This window comes from Planococcus citri, chromosome 4 (assembly GCF_950023065.1).
Source record: "Planococcus citri chromosome 4, ihPlaCitr1.1, whole genome shotgun sequence".
Taxonomy (NCBI): domain Eukaryota; kingdom Metazoa; phylum Arthropoda; class Insecta; order Hemiptera; family Pseudococcidae; genus Planococcus; species Planococcus citri.
Genome location: NC_088680.1, coordinates 33,323,351 through 33,341,342, shown reverse-complemented (window position 1 = coordinate 33,341,342; position 17,992 = coordinate 33,323,351). Strand labels below are relative to the sequence as shown.

The 17,992-nt window shown below is 33.7% G+C and overlaps 2 protein-coding genes across 6 annotated transcripts; both read right to left on the bottom strand.

Moving 5' to 3' along the window:
• Window positions 1-368: 368 nt before the first annotated feature.
• On the bottom strand, window positions 369-14,522 carry LOC135845284 (serine/threonine-protein phosphatase 2A 56 kDa regulatory subunit gamma isoform-like). Of its 4 annotated transcripts, XM_065363759.1 has the most exons (15): window positions 14,406-14,522; window positions 14,119-14,288; window positions 13,813-14,015; window positions 12,858-13,170; window positions 4,426-4,625; window positions 3,990-4,123; window positions 3,632-3,701; window positions 3,418-3,548; window positions 3,271-3,330; window positions 2,959-3,172; window positions 2,744-2,863; window positions 2,242-2,369; window positions 1,810-1,911; window positions 1,539-1,728; window positions 369-1,180 (listed from the first exon to the last, which is right to left on the bottom strand). In XM_065363759.1, the coding sequence occupies exons 3-15, from the start codon at window positions 13,837-13,839 to the stop codon at window positions 1,040-1,042; spliced, it is 1,830 nt and encodes a 609-aa protein (XP_065219831.1). In that variant the 5' UTR covers window positions 13,840-14,015; window positions 14,119-14,288; window positions 14,406-14,522; the 3' UTR covers window positions 369-1,039. The 4 variants fall into 4 exon arrangements, with proteins under 4 accessions (XP_065219831.1, XP_065219830.1, XP_065219832.1 ...); XM_065363758.1 differs by having other exon boundaries at window positions 14,119-14,468; XM_065363760.1 differs by lacking the exon at window positions 13,813-14,015 and having other exon boundaries at window positions 14,119-14,468.
• Window positions 14,523-15,113: 591 nt separating this feature from the next.
• Window positions 15,114-17,689, bottom strand: LOC135845286 (protein phosphatase inhibitor 2-like). Of its 2 annotated transcripts, XM_065363763.1 has the most exons (7): window positions 17,453-17,689; window positions 17,285-17,372; window positions 16,975-17,194; window positions 16,670-16,849; window positions 16,497-16,591; window positions 15,711-15,887; window positions 15,114-15,636 (listed from the first exon to the last, which is right to left on the bottom strand). In XM_065363763.1, exons 3-7 carry the CDS (start codon window positions 17,088-17,090, stop codon window positions 15,587-15,589), a joined length of 618 nt encoding a protein of 205 aa, XP_065219835.1. In that variant the 5' UTR covers window positions 17,091-17,194; window positions 17,285-17,372; window positions 17,453-17,689; the 3' UTR covers window positions 15,114-15,586. The 2 variants fall into 2 exon arrangements, with proteins under 2 accessions (XP_065219835.1, XP_065219833.1); XM_065363761.1 differs by having other exon boundaries at window positions 17,285-17,689.
• Between the last annotated feature and the right edge of the window lie 303 nt (window positions 17,690-17,992).

Sequence of the window (17,992 nt, the reverse complement as noted above, 5' to 3'; positions counted from 1 at the left end):
TTTTAGCGAAGTATTAGGTAAATAATTAGCACGAACGATTACCTAGATTTTAAAAGATCTACTGGAACGGTCAAACTTCCATGAAAAAACTTTACTCAAAATTTAACCGAAATCAGAGAGTGAAAATTTAGCGTTTAATTTTAGAATTACATTTTCTGGATTTATTTTTTTCTGATTTCAACCCGTTAGATGCTCATTTTCTACGTTTAACTTATAGTCAATCTCACATCGTCAGTCAGTAGTTGAAAATCATTCTTCACCTTTGGCAATAAAACACACTCGTAGAAAAATAAATCGATATCTTCAGCCATAAAAATTACAAACTGATGAGATACCACAAACGATAATTAGGTAATTATAATTCAATATAAATGCGAATAATTTCTCTTTTATTATTAGGTAGTACTAAATAGGTAGGTATCATTACAGTAATTGATAAGTACATAAATTTATTATTCATTTTACATAGGTAGTACAGAACATACACATACGGTAGGGGTAGTAGGTAGTAAGTACATACATACGTATTGCGCTTGAAAACCATTCATCTTGCGCGAAAATTTATAACCCTTTTACAAGTAAAAATTTACAAGTAGGTACTTAACTTTTTATTCATCAACATATTCCCTCCAGGGGGTCACATATTATAGCCAATGAAAAACAATAAAATAATAACGACGCGATATTCGTTGTTACTCGCAACGGGCGAAAACATTTAATTACATCGCCGTGCCCATCGAAGGAGTAAATTTTCGAGAAAAAAAATAACGAGTAGACAGAAACAAACAAAAAAGGTACATCTCGTATAACGATGACAATGTAAAGAAAAAGGTATAAATAGATACGATAAGAGCGCGTGAAAAAAAAGTAGCGAAGACACAACACAATCAAAAGGTTACGCGGAGCGAACGGTATACAAATTACGAGTATAATAGGTACGCTTTGTAAATCGAATAAGTACTCTTGGGTTGGGATAATTTTTTCTCATTATCATCATCATCATAATTGAGGCCAAATTCGATATAGCACATAATATTCATCAACATTGGTTAACATTTGGTGGTGTGGGGAGATATTCATCGGCTCTTTTGTGATCGGTCAATGCTTTCACAGTGTACGTATCGTGAGGTAACTCTGATTTTCGCCTTAATAAAGGTTTATCTTTTTTCACTCGTTCGATCTGGAAAAATAAAACAGAAAAGTTGGATTAATTGTTTTCATAAATCGTAATTTCGTAATAAAATGTAAGGTGGAGGGGGAAGGAGAATCAAAAATTAATTATAGTATTTCAAAGATCTAATCAGATCTGTCGGATCAGAATCAGATCCGGTGAGATCCAATTAAGCCTTTCCTATCAGATCTGATCAGGTCTGAACAGATTCAATCCAATCAAACTGGATTCATAGAATGTCCTGATCTGATCGGATCTAATCACTTCTCCCCTAAATATTAAAATACCAAAAAAATCGAAATTTTTTCGAATAAAAGTTGGCTCAGTTTGATTAGATTTATTCTAATCTGATAAGTTCGATACTTACGTTTTTAGAACCCAATTCGATTCTTTCATACAAGTCGAAGTCTTCGATATCAGCATCGTTTCCCGAAGGAGAACATACGCTGGAGTTGGATAAAGAATTTTCTCCGTTACAATGGTAACTCGGGCTTTGTTTAGCTAATAATTCGATTTTATTCCACATATCTTCTCTGTCTTTCAATTTTTCTTTTTCTCTGCAAAAAAAATAATGTATTTTTTTAGAGCCTCTAGTTTCAAGGAACTAAGATAATATAAGATGTACGATTTTTTCTCACCTGAGCCTTTCGTTTTTATATTTTTGAGTACATTCGTCGAATAATTTCTGGTTCATTTCGGTAAACAATTTCAAAGCGTTATATATCAAGCCGTGAATAGTTCTACAACAGATGATATCAACGAATTAAAAAACCAAAAAAAAAACACATACTTAGAATTCGAAATACATCTGGGTCAAGTTGACAAAACCAAGCACTACAGAGGATCGTTTTTTTTTTTTTTGATTTCAAAAATCAAAGCATAAAGGACGACAGTTTCCAAAACGGTAACCAGATTTCAAAACAACTGGATAAGTTGGCCGTTGAACCCGAATTTTGAAAACTTTGGGAAACAATTGACCATTCTTTTGGTATTTTACGATCCACTGTAGCTCTTTGGCACACCAGTATATTCGTTGAAAATACAATAAGTTATAAAATAATGAATCTTACTTATTCCAATGAGTTTTGGAATTACGATATAATGGCGCGAACATAATTGGAAGAATAACGCTAACGTTATCACTGATCAAAGACATTATGTATTCATTATTCCAATAATACAACGCTCTTTCAGCCACCTAAATTGGATAAAATCACATAAATAAATTTATGAAATACGAATCATTCAACAGAATATTGGAAAACTGTGAATGTACGATGGAGGAGAAAAGGCCAATTTCCCTCTGAGAAATTAATAACCTAATCGAGGTAGGAATTGTGCAGATGTTGAATTATAAAAAAATCATAAAAAAATTACATTCTCATTTAAAAAAAAAAAACGATAATCGATCAAAAATCATTTTTTAGGCGTTGATTTTTTGTAGTGGAGGGGGGGGGGAGGATAACATTTGCTAAATATTCAGTTTGGCTCCTAACAGCAACGCTTGTCCCACACATCGGTACATTCACAATCAAAAACAACAAAATTTAGTAAATAAACACACAAACGAACTTGAAAATGAGGACTAGAGATGCATTTTGCAAGCTGATGAAATAATGGCACCATGATTTTTTGAAATTCAGCCGGTTCAATCACGTCTAAAATTTCTTCCATTTCGTTGAGAAACATGACCTGATGAGTGACAAACAAATTGAATGAAAATTCATAATACGTAAGGCACATCTACACTAATGGCAAGGCCATAGACGATTTCATGGTATGCTTACCTCTTTTGGGGAATGAGTTTTAGGCCAATATTTTAGCAACGAACGAACAACCGGTTCGCTGAGCGAGGCATCTTTTTCTAAAAATTGCACCACGCAATAAGCTAGCTGCGGATGGTAGGCTGATAAGGATTTCACTTTATGTAACGGCAGCAATACCTTGAGTAGAAATACTTTATGTTCTTCTTTCAACGGCAACGCGAATCCGTTTATTATGCTGGATAATGAGAAAATTCATGATTAAAAACACGATAATAGCACGAAAAAAACATCGTACATCGTTCAACAATTTTAGATAACTTAATCCACACGTACCTTCCTAATATTTCCAATAATTCGGCGATACCGTTGTGATGTTCCGTTTCGTAAATAAATCTGAACAAAAAAATCAAAAAGGATTGTAAATTTGGTAACGATAAAAACGAAGAAAACAGCCAAATTAAAAATAAAAGTTCTACCTACCTGTAGAAAATATTATTAATTTGTTTTCGTATGTAAGCTCGTAGGCCTAAAAACTTTCCATATATTCGATGAAGAGTTGTCTTCAAAAAATCTCGTTCCCTCGGATCCTCTGAATCAAATAATTCCAATAGCTGAAAAAATAAAAATCAAATGAATACAACTCCTTAATTGACTTCCATATTGCCTTTTCAAAACTGGTCCAATATTAACTCACCTGCAGAACAAACCTCTGATCAACGTACTTCTTCGCGATGCTCGGTTGAAAATCTGGTGATTCGATAAATCTACAACATAAAATTTTTCAATGTAAAATTAGAACACGAAGTCGATAATTCTGACTGGTTTGTGCTACGAAATCTTTAAACGAATGAGAATATTTTCTCATAAATTAGCATTTTTTAAGTACTTCAGTAATCTGACACAAAATTTATATCACTAATAGAATGACGGACTCGAATAAATTTTGAATATCTATGGAAAATATTGCAACGAAAACGTTAATTTTGCAATCGTAATCCATACGCACAAGCCAGTCATTTAAGATAGTATTGGCCAGTCAAGTGATTTCTTACCTTAGAAAAAATTCGTACACTAATTGTAAATGCGGCCAAGCTGCCTCAAGCGTTGGTTCGTCTTCTTCAGGATCGAACTCTGCTCCGTTGGGATTGCTGCAGGGTGGTAAGGTACGAAACACGTTTACAGCGAACTATACACGAACATACAAAATACAAGGGATTTTAAAAGAACGTCATTTGGTAATTGAATAATTAGCTTTACGTATCGCGTGAAAAAAAAACCACAAATTTATAATAAATTTTAGAACATTTTGAGCACTTTTAGTTTAGAAAAACTATTATTAATTTTCAACGTAACTGAATACTCCTTTTTTTTTTTTTAAATGTAAAATTTATACAACATTCAATTTTCAATTTACCTAGTTCATTTTTAAAGCTTCTATCGATTTAAATACATATACTAAACAGCAAAATAAATAAATGAAAAATATACCATGTGGACTGCTTCCGGGTACACAGCTTCGGTAATAACGTTTTTCTCCGACGTCACGTACTCGACCATTTCTTGCAAAGCATCTCGTTTCACCTCTTTCCATTTAATATCGGATAATGGATCCGAGACAAAATCAAACAAAACGCAACATTGTCGTAATTTTTGAACAAATAACTCTTCTTGCTCCGAAGGTGCCGCATCTGCAAAGAAAAATCAACATCGATACGATTAGAAAACGATATTTTGAACTGTTCAGACACCTATTTAAAGTTACATTGGGGGGGGCGGGGGAATCGAGGATTTGAAGAAATGATATAGAGTACCTTTTTACAGGAGGTGACTAACTCGAACAAAATTTTTTGAGACAAGTAAGAAAAAATTGAAGAAGCGTCGAAAAATACACTTTGAAGCCAAATTTTATGAACTGAATCATTTGGTGAATTTTGAAAAAAAAAATGGTCTGCTTTACACGAAGAAAAAAAAAGAAAGATGGAAACTACGTAAACTGTAAGATTTAATTATAGACCTCTCAAAAAATTAGTGATGGTTTTAGAGCTTTTTGGAACCTTTAGTAGATTTTTGAATTTTCAAAGTCCTAAAAAATTGCGAATAGATTTTGAAATCAATGTTGAAATATGTCTATTTTATTTGTTCTTTTTTCATGGAATTTTTTTTGAAAGTAATTGGAAAAATCCGAGGATTTCTTGGAGGATTTTGTTGACTTCCGAAATTAATCGAAGAAGTTGATTTTCTTGAGTTTAAGAATGCCTTGGAGGCTATTTTTGATTATCCAAATCGTTTGAAGGTGGTTTTGAGCTTTTCTGAGGTCCCAGAAAATGTTAGCATTTTCCAATAGCCAATACATACGTAATTGTGCTCAAAGATACATTTTTCATTATTTATTTATTCATTTATTAAATTTTTGAAAATTTTTCATCACTGAAGAAATAAATATAAATTTGAACCAGCAGAAGGAAACGTCGAAAAATTGTGTCTAAATCAGCTATCAACGTGATTAAGAGAACAGCTAATCCGAGTGCCTATCGATGGGATTATTTTCAAAACTGGACAGGACTCGTAATCAATCCCCCCCCCCCCCAAAAAAAGCAACACTAGTAACCAAAAACCCAAAAAGTAATCAAACAAAAAAACAAGACGCGAGCAAAATGTTTTAATGTAGGAGCATTGAAAAAAATTGCAAAAAAACCAGAACACTTAAGTTTCACCTTGAAAAGTGGGACTATTTTGCAATTTTTTTCAAGTTGGCGAAAAAACGAGACTTTTGAAAAAATTTGGAGGAAAAAGTGAGACTTTGAAATTTTTGGTAGAAAACTACAATTTTTAAGCATTTTTTTAAAAAGCAAAAATTGTTGACAATTTTTGAAAAAAAGAAGAATTTTTTGAAATGTTCTGTTTTTTAATTTTAAAAAGTTGGACTACATATTTTTCAACTTTTTGATAATTTTTAGCAACAAAAAGAGTATTTTTTAAAATTTTTGGAAAAAACGAGACTTCTAGACAACTTTTAGAAAAAAGTGACTTTTTTTTAATTTTTAGCCAAAAACTACAATTTTTATCCATTTTTCAAAGAAAACCGAAAATTGTTGACAATTTTTAGAAGAAGAAAAATTTTTGGGAAAAAACAACACTAACAATTTTAGCAAAAAGCAGGAGTTTTTGAGAATTATTGACAAAAAATAGTCAATTTTTGGCGATTTCTGGCAAAAAAGCGAGAATTTTGGGTTATTCTTGAAGGAAAATGAGACTTTACAGCAATATTTTACTAAGAAGCGATCCCACTTTTTCTTTTGGTGAAAAAAACGAGACTTTCGAGTAAATTTTTTTTAAACAAGTGAAAATTTAGCAATAAAAAGAATAAAACGGTGTTTAATTTCGGCTTAAATCAAACTTGAGCTTTCTACCTTAAATTAGATTATATACATGTTTTGAAAAAGAAATAGCTAGTTCAAGTTTAAATTTTAAAACTGAAAAATTAAATTCAGCATCAGATATTTTCACTCATTTTTGAAAGCTTTTTCAATATTTTTTCGTCCGGTCCAAAGTTTGTCCACTCTTATTCTTGTAAAATTTAAAAACAGGAATTCTTTTTCAACACTTTGAAAAAAGGCTGCGAATTTACATGTTTACCATCATTTCAGCATTGTAAACAGACACTTCCAGCACTAAATTAAGGGCTACAGACAAGGAACGACTACAGGAGGGGTGATTCACTCCACATCCTGATTTTTTGGACGGTTCGAAAAAATAAAGAGCCTGAAACAATAAATTATCACAGGGTATTGCCGGGTAGAATAGTCATTTTTTGCAAAAAAAGAAACTCAATTTTAGGGCAAGTTACCCCCCCTCCCTACAAATGAAGCCTTTATAGAAGAGTCCACCTGTGTAAATCCAACTTCATTTTATGGAAACTACACCCACATTGTCAACTTTTTTCAAACCCAAAATTGTGTGGGGAGGTGCCCAACTGCCCATGGGCCCAAAGTGAGATTTTAAAGATGAACTACCTGGAGAAAAAAAAATCTAAAAATATTACACATCTGAACATATTTTTAGAAGGAAAAAATTTTGTGTGCTTGAATTAGGTTCGAAGATGCGGCGATTTCAAATTCTCTTTTGTCAATATCTCCCCCCCCCCCCCCGGTGGATAGACTCATGCTTCCTGTACATATTTTGGATAAAAAAAATCAAATTTTTTTATTTAAAACTCGTTGAAGTTGGATTTTTTTTCAAAAAAAAAGTTAACGTAATTTTAGACAATGGGAGGGGGATGGGGGAAAAATTTTCTGATCTACAATTTTTTTGGAGGTGTCCAACAATGTTCAATCAAAATTTGAAAAATCCGAGGACAGGGGTATTTCACCTATTGTACCCGGGAATATGATATAACAATATTTTTTGGCTCTATTTTGAAAATTTGATCATCCACCTACATATGTACTTAGTTCGTTATTACAAGCAAATGAAGACTATTCGGTTTATTTTTTTTGTTTCGTTATTTTATCAAGAAACGTCAAAGCTTCTCGTATATTTAACGAAAAAGTTTCACAATATCCCAATTCCTTCTCAATGTTTGTGTGATTTTTCTCAAAGTATATTTGTACATCATTATGTTTCTATTACCTCGAAAATGAAAAGTCAACTAACTGAAATATTGCAAAATTCTATTGCTATGGATTTTACATCAGGAGTGGATAGAAAAAAACATTCTTGAAAGAAGAAGGACCCAGCTTCTTTTTTAAACTGGATTATTTTTATTTAATCTCAAAAAATGGAAAAAAATTTGTCTCAAACATTTTTTTTCAAAAACATGAAATTTTTCTAATGTTTTATCGTAACTCAAATGCTAACGTAACTACCTATCCCAATTTATAAGAAAGTTCGTTACATAATGAAATCATATTCGTCGCTGTCAAAAAATTACTGACCACTTCACACCACTAATTCCTATACCAATCAATAATTCCAAGTGCACTTATACATATCTTACCCACTAACGACGGTAATATACGAAACGCGTTCGAATCGTTCTTGAGACCGGCCGCTCCGTACGTGCCGTTCTTACACACATAGTAAGAATTATACGTGAAACTGCTGGCATTATTTCCGATCTGCGGATTACTACCGGTACTATTGTTGCTATTAGAACCGGCGTAATTGCTGTTATTATTCATATAATAAACAACCGAAGGTGGTGACGAAGGAGTCGTCGTCGTATCTGATCCTTCTAAGCTTCCAGTCATCGAAACGTTATCAGTTCCGATCAAAAGATCTAAACCGTTATCCAAGCTGGATGTCTTGCAGAGTACACTTTTAGCCGTCGAATCGGTCGGAGAATCTGCCAAAAGTGGTTTATTTAAACCTGTGGGGTTACTTCCACCGCCACCAATATTGTACGTTCCATTCGTCGGATGCATGATCACTGTTCTTTGAAGCTTTTCAAGCTTATTCTTGGTATTTACAACGAATTGCAGTATTTTGAATAAGGTAATCGGTACAGGTATAGAGAAAGGTAACTAGGTAAATAGGTAGGTACGCAGGCGGGTAACAATGATAATCATTCACAAAAAAGGTGACTCGTTCGTCGAGCGAGTCGATCTACTCGAGACGAGTAGCATTTAGATTAAAAAAACAGCCATTCGGATGCTCGCTAATCGGTGTAATCACAAAACGAAGCCGATAATAAACCACTCGAAATTGGCGGTAGATTTGGATACAGATCCAATGTACATATAAATATACTCGTATCTTAGTCACAGCTAAGCTATATACAAATAACTCTTTATAACCAACAAAATGGTAACATGGCGAATATCACAAGTAATCGTAGGTATAGGTAAGTTGCTCGTGATCTAACGCTGCAAAAGTCGATTCTATTACGAAGAAGTAAAATTCTCGTCACTCTTGTAAATGGTAACTATCTCGAGATTAGCGATCGTTCTAAAAATTCCAAGGCAGAAGCCGGCTAAAATCTGTCGAAATTGTTCTTCGAAATCACAACCGTTGATTTTTGGTTACTCTGGATGAGCAACATGGCTTTAATGTTGCTTCTGCCGCGTATTACGTTGAAATTATTCATCATTCGATGTCATTTCGATGAAATGCTCCAGAGTATTATTTTTCAGCGATCGTGTATTCTGTCTACGATGGTAAAATGGTATTAGCTACGTTCTTCGATGTTCTTTTGACTCGTTTCGTCTTCATCGATATTCTACAACAAGCGATAAATGTATTCCAATCGATACGAAGAGTACTCATCTCGATCCTCGGCCATTTTTTATCGTAAATGGACGAAATACACTCGATAAATATATAGATAATTCACGAGACAGACACGAAAGCTGCGACTTGGATTTAAACAAACATGCAATAAGGTAAGCTTACCAATCTATCGACGAGCTTAACATGTACTTCAGTTGAATAAACCAATGAAAAACAGCGATAACTGGACGGTTACGACAACGATCGTAGGATTACATTCAACCATATGGAATAATCTACTACTAAAACCCGAACACTTGGGAACTGATCGTTTCTGACGTTCTGTCGCTCTCGAATAAGTAAACCTTTCCTCGATGGCAAATAAAAATTTTACTTTTGTTTATATTTTACTTTATTTATTATTATCGTCGTTGTTGTTGTTGATGATGATGTTGTTGTTTTCGTAAGGATAATTTTCGTTCGACGAGATCGGACTGCGCTTCATTAGCTCATTTTGTTTCACTTCGTCGCACTTCACTTGATTTCACTTCGCTGGGCAATAATCGTCGAACTGATTCCGTATTTTTTTCAAATCCGTTGTCGCCTGTCAACTTCGTATACTTATATGTATGAGCGAATTAACAACGTCTTTTTACGCAAAAAACTCGCGCTCACCAACAGATGAATACCGATACAACGTTCGACTGTTCGTAAATAACCGTAAAATTATATACATATACGATAATCGTACACTATTATACGATAGATACGTCCATAGATATAGGTGTGTGAGCAAGGTATAGGTACATACGAATGTAATAAGCTATCAATTTGTAATTCGTATTCGCGTTCGTTTCGCCTTCAATCGATAAACTGAACTATCAGCACGCAATTCGTTAAATTTAAGGCGTACAGTGTTACCAAAAGACACGCTGCCGCTTTACTACGTCAGCTTCGAGCTCACAGCCCGGCCTGTTACACCCTTTAACGTTGAAATTCAGCGGTGGAAACTTTGTGCTTTTGATTATGACGTCATCAATTTACGCAAAATCACGATCGGTGTGTGTTTCGGTTTCGAACAGGAGAGGTTTAAAATAAACTACCCCTCTTCTTTCCACTCTGCCATTCACCTGGAAATATCTCTTAGAAGGATAGGGTACAATATTGAAAACTTCGATCTGAGAAAATTGTCAATTCCCAAGTTTGTTTCAGTTATTTGTTTAAAAAATAGAAGGGGCACAATTTTAGCTTTCAAGCACTTTTTTTCATCATATTGGAGTTTTAAATACTCAAAGTAGCCAAAATTTGTGAACTTTGTGCTCTCAGACGGTCAGGTTACTTTTTAACAAAAACACGTTTAAAATAATTCAGAAGCCTTTTTTTTACTCCGAGTAATTGTTTCAATCATGCAAATCATGTTTTGTCATTAAAAAATTAAATTTTTGTAGCCAAAAAAAGTTTTTTTTCGAAAGCCAAGCCAAGCTCAAGCTTGTGCACTATTTGTTTAAAACAGTGTTGTTCCTTCGGATGTGAAAAAAATAACTTTTTTCAATTCTCACCACATTAGAAAAAAGTGAAAGTTTACATATACCGGGTGTTCCGTAACAGGTGTCGAGTAATTCGCCTGTTAATACAGCAACCCAAACTCCGTGAGAGCGAATTGGGTTGCCGAACCTAGAAACGAAGGGGTTAAATAATGAAGTATTGTACGTGGGTTGAATGTGATTGCGTTGAGCTGAAAAAATTTGAAAGAACAAAAAAGGGTCTCTGCAATGTTAGCTCAACTACGAAATTGAGAGAACTATGATCTATTGAAATTTTCAAAATGCTTTATAATTTTTGCTCATGTCCAAATTGAGAGCACTAATATTGTTTGAAAAATTTCAATCAGTCATTGTTCTTTCATGAAATTGAATTAAAATTGAATTTAATGACCTTTTTTGTTTTCATTTCAAGGATCTGCCACGTGATGAAACCTTATTCATCTTATTCGACATCAAATACCTCATAACTTGATTCCTTTAATTTTTAGGATCAACAAATCAACTCTTGCCAGTAAAGTTTGAGTTGCTGTATTACCAGGCGAATTAAAACATTTCAAAATTCACATATTATTTAGTTCAGAGCTCGTACACAATTTTTTCCAAAAAAAAATAATCAAAGTAACCAAAAAAGTGACAAAACGAGAGAAAAACAAAAAAAAATTGAAAAAATCATTAAAAAAAAATCAAGCCAATTTTTGGCAAAAAGCGAAACTTTGACAATTTAGCCATAGAAAGTGTTTTTTGGCAATATCTAGCAAGCAAGGAAGATAGACAATTTTTGAAAAAAGTAAGACTTTTTTTTGCAAAAACGAAAACTTTTAGAAATTTTGCTAAAAAGCGAATAGGTATTTTTGTAAATTTTTGAACATTTTCAGCAAAAAGCAAGACTTTTTGGCAATTTTAGGCAAAAAAGCAATACTATTAAGTGATTTTTGAAAAAAAAAAGTGAAAATCTTTAGCATGCTTGCGAAGAAGCGAGAATTTTTGCCTGATAACAAGAATTTGACGATTTGAACTTCGGAATGAAGTACATAACAATTTTTGGGAATCACTAGCAAAATATCATGTTTTCGCAATTTTCTTCAAAAAAGCAAGCGTTTTTTTTTACAATTTCAGGGTGAAAAACGAGACTTTTTGAATTTTTTAGCAACTTTTTCTATTATGCTAGATAGCGAGAATTTTTCTCTTTTTAGCAAAAAGCAAGACTTTGTCAAAGAAGTTGCAATTATGGGCAAACAAATTATATTTACTTTTTCGCAATTTTTGTAGAAAAAGCGAGACTTTTTATCAATTTGTTGACCAAAAAGTGAGAATTATGGTATTTTTTTGATAAAAAAGTGAGATTTTTATGTGTTTCTTAAATGAAAATGAAGACTTTGGAACTTTTCCCAAACACGAGAATTTTTTACAATTTTTGGAGAAAATGTGGTAATTTTTCATATTCCTCTTAACAATTTTTGTCAAAAAGTGAGACTTTTTCAATTTTTGAGAAAGAAATGTAGCTTTTGGCCTTCATGCATTTTTTTGGAAAAAAATTGAAACTTTTTGGAATATTTTCAGAAAAAGCAGAAAGCGAAACTAACAATTTTAGAAGGAAGGACTTCATTATAACGTAATGCTGAAAAGGTAGTGTAGCCAGTTGGAAAAGAACAGAAAAGAGTACATTTAAAATTTTGAAATTTTGACCAAAAAAAAGTAGTTTTAGCAACGAAAACAATATTGAAACTTTAGTAACTTGATTACTCGAATAATAACCTTACACGAGCCTTGTGAGTTTCAAATTTTGAATTCTCAAGTTCAATGTTGAAACTGTTGAAAGTTACTCAATTATTATGCAAATTCGTAAAGTAAGTGCAAATATGAAATTAACTAAAACTATAAATGCAACAGGTTCAAGAAAACTATTGTTTATACTATTCATTTAAATAAGCACTCAAGTTTCAAGTGAAAAAAAGTCAAGATTCAGATTTCTGAGAAAATTCGAATTTACGTTCATTAAAATAATGAAACGTCAACAGAGAACTGTTTCAGTTTCTAAACTCATACGAAGAAGAAGATTCATTTTCAATATGTCAAAACTCTACACTCAAAACTCGCGCTCGAAGTTTAGTTCAAAAAAATTCAAAAAAGTTGGCAATTAAAATTATTAAAATATCGTCCAAAAATTACCTCTAATCGATGGCAATTTGAACAGCTCTCGATTACTGCTAATATTGAACCTCGACGAGCTTCTCCTCTTATCTTTACGAATGGTAGAGGCACTTAGTTGTAATTTATTAATCTGCGTCGGAGGCGGAGGAGTAGCTACTGTTGGATGCGGATACGAAGATGAGTTAGAAGTGCCATCGGCAGACATCGCGTCCCACGACACTATATCATGGACCATTCCTTTATTCGTAGCTCCTGCGGCTACGGCCGTTGAATCATCGGCTGTTGAGGAGTTTGAATTATTCTTAGAATTCGAGTTTCCACTGATGACACCCTGTATCAACAATAAATCAAAAAGAAAACATCGATTATAAATATAAATGAAGCGAAGAGTAGGTATATGCTTATATTATACAATATTTTTACGTTGAACGTATCATTATCTCTCATTCTAAAATACCTCGGTAATCGATCGAAACGACACCGTAACGATAAATCTATCAAACAGGCACGTATTGTAATTCGTATTCGAATGAATGAAATACACATAGCAATTCACTTCATTAAGCATGTACATTGTACATCACAGGCAAAACCAATCATCTCAGTACGCCATTTTATTAATGAAATTATGTATACTCTCGTACATCTTCGTACGACAGCTGCAGCTGAATCTTCAACACTTCAACCGATCGCCGAAGCAAACACAAGGAAATTAGGACAATTATCTATAATTTTTTTCTCCTCATGGATTCAAAATCGTATAAGACTGGTTTACTTCGCTAGTTAATTAGATGATTGACATTCACAATTCACACTATCGACTGTAAGCTTTCTGTAACTGATAGACGTAGACCTACGGTGGCATGTCACACCAAGTCATATAAACGTTGATCACAAACAATACGTACACACGAATGATAAATCTGCATAAAATAACGCTCATCGTCGCCGAAAAACTCCGACACAACTTTACCTTAAGCTTACGAAACTTGTTGGACATTCTTTGAATATCGCTTGAAAGACTGGCCCGAAACGCAGCTCCAAATGTTCGGCATAAGCAAAATTTCACCGACTGAGAATAGATTTAAATCGTAACGACGACGACGAATCCAAAACATTTGATTCCACGAGAGCTAACTGAAATTTTCTTAAGTCACTCGCAATGTCTCGAACCCTCTGCAATTCAAGTATTTACCAATTTTGCACATGAAGCATAGAATTGCTACCACCTCGTCACCAAAATGATCAACGAGTAGTGATTATAGAGCAAAATACTTACGAATACAATCTCGACGGACAGACTGGTCAATAATTCGGAATCCTGATTACCTCTCGACGATCGCTATCCTCATTTAGAAGATCGGAATTTTCACTACGAGTTGTTGTTGCATAACGGCATCGCAACGTACTTCAACTTCGACGGAGGACGGATTGAAAGCTACGACTATGCTATGACAAAGAGCAAAAATGACTGAATAACATCGAAAACTTCGCCCTTTTTCGCAATCACAATGATAAAGTGAAACCGAACTTCAATTTCGTATTATTTTACAGAAATTAATATACTTTTTACACCAACAAGATCAAGTGTACAATGTACAAATTACATATCGTATTTTATTCGTATTTGGTTTGGATTCAGTGTTGACTCGTTGCTGTATTCGTAATTCGTTGTTTTCGACGACTTTCAATTTCATAGCAGGGTAGCCAACTAGCCAACCGATAACTTTACGTTCCCGTTCCGTTCTCATTCGCTTGCTTGCTTCGCTTGCATTTTTGTTTTACCCAATCGTAAATTTATTTGATCATCTGCATCTGCAGGGAAGGCCAAAAGGGGAACGGGACGCATTCACAACACAAACTTTGAAACTTCAAACAAACGAGCTTTGAAAGTTGAACTTTGATTCATCGAATCCATTCCTGTGTAATGAAACAACCGAAAATGATATTTCTCAAAGCAACCTATCTAATTTCACAAATTGTGAAGCTGCAGTCATCGATATTATATCGATGGATAGAATAAATTTTCTCAAAATCATACGTACATATTATACATAATTATTTTCAGTTACATTTTCTTCAGAACACGTTCCTCTCAGTCTCAACTTGTCCAATTTACATATTAATTTGTGAGCGGAATGGTCAATGCCAATGACCAGATTCTTCTGAGCACATTTTCACTTTTCGATACCAACATGCTATACCACTCTGCTATTCATATTCTCAAACAGCCAAAAAATTCCAACGAAACTACACAAATAAAATTTTCTAAACCACTCTGAGAAACAATCTTATTCAAAAGCACTATTCCGTACCATGTTGTAATCCACAAAAAGAGCAAAATAAATTACCTACAGTATAAATCAAAACGCTAGCGAGACAACTTTTATGTATCTCTGTCATAGATAAATAGATGGATGCAATAATGATACATATTAAATAATAACAATAAGGTTGTTAAACAGAAACGCCGAATACTGCTCAATTGGATCATGACTAAAAATGAAACAGCATTTTAGTAGTAGGTGGACTTCCGTCGAATACATTCGCATTCGAGCATAATAATGATGGTGATGATGATAAATAATAATTGCAAAAAAATAAATAAACGACTACATAAACATAAATAAGTAGTTACAACACACGAATACAACATAAATAATAATATGTACAACATTAATATACCTATAACTTAATTTTATTAAATATTACGAGACCTTGGTACAGCAGTGTGACATCGTTTACGCTTAACTAGCGTGAGTGAATGCGGCCGACGACGTGCCTTCGGATTGCTCATCTTTACAATAAAAAAAATTCATCGTAGAATTATGGAATCTAAGATGGTATTGTTACTTAATTCTATCAAATTACCTCCATCATCGTCATCCTTATTTTCATTTTGACCGTTTTCTTCTTCGTCTGTTTTCTTCTCTTTATCTTCATCTTCATCTTCGTCTTCGTCTTCTTCTAGTAATTTACGAGCCATTTTTGCAGCGAAAAACTCATTGTAGTGGGCCTTTCTTTTACTTTCAAACGCCTTTCTAGCAGCTGTGGAATATTAAATGAGAAACAAAAACGAAAAATATTAGGCAATTGGTCGATATAGTAACGAGCTCTATAAATAAAGCGTCATTCTACAGAAATAACAACCGTTCGATGTTGTTAACAGCGAAAGTTGCCCAATTATTGGAACAAAGCAAGCTAGAATGAGTCAAGATTCAAAATTGACCGAAAATAGTTCGCCAGTTCTGAGAATCGTCGGAGGGGTAAAGTTACAAATAGGTCGAGGATAATAATTAATATTCGAGAAAAATCTCGAACTTCGATTCTGAATATTTGTTTGCAAAATTTGTGCGCAGTTTTCATCACAGCTGAAAGGGAAAGCATTTTTAAGGCTTCAAATTTCTCTAGCTCTATTAATTTTAAATGTGGGCCTATTTTACAAGAAATTTCGACGCTTTGTAGAATGGATCATGAAGATTTGATTCAGAATACAAATCGAAGGAATCATCTTCAATTTTTTGAAGCCGGCACAATTACTCCTTCAATTTTTAGATATGGCAACCCAATTCGGCACCATCAGGTGAATTCTTCAGAACCATTGACAGGACACCCCAAGAACATATTGATTGTAGAACTGAAATAAATAATAATCACCTCTCTGTTCTGGGGTTTCTTCCTCATCAGGTTCACTGTCTGAATCATCGACGGGCATATGAACAGCGAGTTCTTCTTCTTTTTTCTTATTTATTCTACATAAAACAACAGGAATAACGTTCAGTAACTTCAAAAGCCAGTTAAAATTGAAAATAAAGACACTCAGCGCTCACGTTTCAGCTAATAAATTAGGATCAACGCCACCATCCAGAAGATCTTCTGGTAATTCGCGTTCGAACGGTGTTTTTGGTTCGTCTACTTTCATATGACCGTAATCCTTGTCGGCAGGATGAAGCGTCGCTATTATATTCATCTCGTCCCATTTCGTGGCCTTATCTTTCGCCGATTTGACACTGAAAACGTGTAAAATAAAAATGAGAAAAATTCTCACAAAATAGAAGAAAATCGCGTAAGCCGATACATTACGACAATCTATACTAAACAAATAGCACAACGCGAATATAGTACAAATAAATACCATTTGGTAGACTCCGAAGTTTCAAAACTGGAAGAATTTTTCAATATGCCTTTCGACGGTTTCTTATTCAAATTCAGGGCAACATCTTTCAGCGTACTATCTTCTTGTTCAGCCATCAAGAAAATTCGTTCGAGGTTCGATTTATCGGGTTAGTATACGGTAGAGAAACTTCAAAATTGGATCGCAACCGATGTACCGATCATGCTTCTGTCATGACAACCTAAAAGCATAAGAAGAAAGGAATTATTTCAGTCGATGAGATGAGAAAATACTCATTTATTATTTATAGAAATTTAGAATAGGTACTTACTACTTGGATACGTTGTTGAAACACTACGAAGATGATACCCAATTCGATGCGATAGAATGAATCTTTCTCTCGTAATCGATGGCACAATCTATACTCAACGAATTAAAATTAGAAGATTCTACTCCGAGTACAGATTGGTTTGTCAAAAATTCAATTTAGTGAACGCACTTTCTGGGTTTCTTGTATTGATGTCAATTTACTAACGAAGAGTCCCCAGAGTAAGCGTCGACTCGAGCTATCGTATTATAGGAACTACAACACCAAATCCACTTGACGGAATGGAACCAAGACTTTCAAATTTCAGTATTCAACTGCTCGAGTTTTTTAGGATTAAAAAAGAATTTAAACAACGATTACTTTTTGATAATTGATGATAACAATTGCTTAGTCAACCAACAACTCAGGAAAAAAAATTGTTGAGACCGCATAGACCGCAAACATCAATGATTCTTCATCATTTTTGTGGAGCAATTTTTCTGATGTTGCTTGGTACAGGGTGTCCATTAAATTTAATTCCGTTTTTTCGCAGTAAATGTGATTACGTAGAATGTACTATAGTTTTTTTCGAAATTGTTTTAATAAACAATGAAATAATCATGAATTATATTCTAATTAATTCGTATTTCTGTGAAAAAACGAATTCAAAAAACTAGATAGAGAAGAGCTACGCAAAGACGACGAAACTGAATCTGAAACTAAACGGGAGAA

Bases quoted from the DNA above. Each gene is read 5' to 3' on its own strand.
- LOC135845284 (XM_065363757.1), bottom strand. From the start codon at position 8,360: ATGCATCCGACGAATGGAACGTACAATATTGGTGGCGGTGGAAGTAAC. The intron at 4,626-7,933 runs GTAAGATATGTA...TTTTCTTTGCAG, and splicing joins TATATTACCGTCGTTAGTGG to ATGCGGCACCTTCGGAGCAA. The intron at 3,173-3,270 runs GTACGTGTGGAT...CTCATTATCCAG, and splicing joins TTATTGGAAATATTAGGAAG to CATAATAAACGGATTCGCGT.
- LOC135845286 (XM_065363761.1), bottom strand. From the start codon at position 17,090: ATGGCTGAACAAGAAGATAGTACGCTGAAAGATGTTGCCCTGAATTTG. The intron at 15,888-16,496 runs GTGATTATTATT...AATATTCCACAG, and splicing joins AGAAACCCCAGAACAGAGAG to CTGCTAGAAAGGCGTTTGAA. The intron at 15,637-15,710 runs GTAATTTGATAG...TTTATTGTAAAG, and splicing joins TAAGGATGACGATGATGGAG to ATGAGCAATCCGAAGGCACG.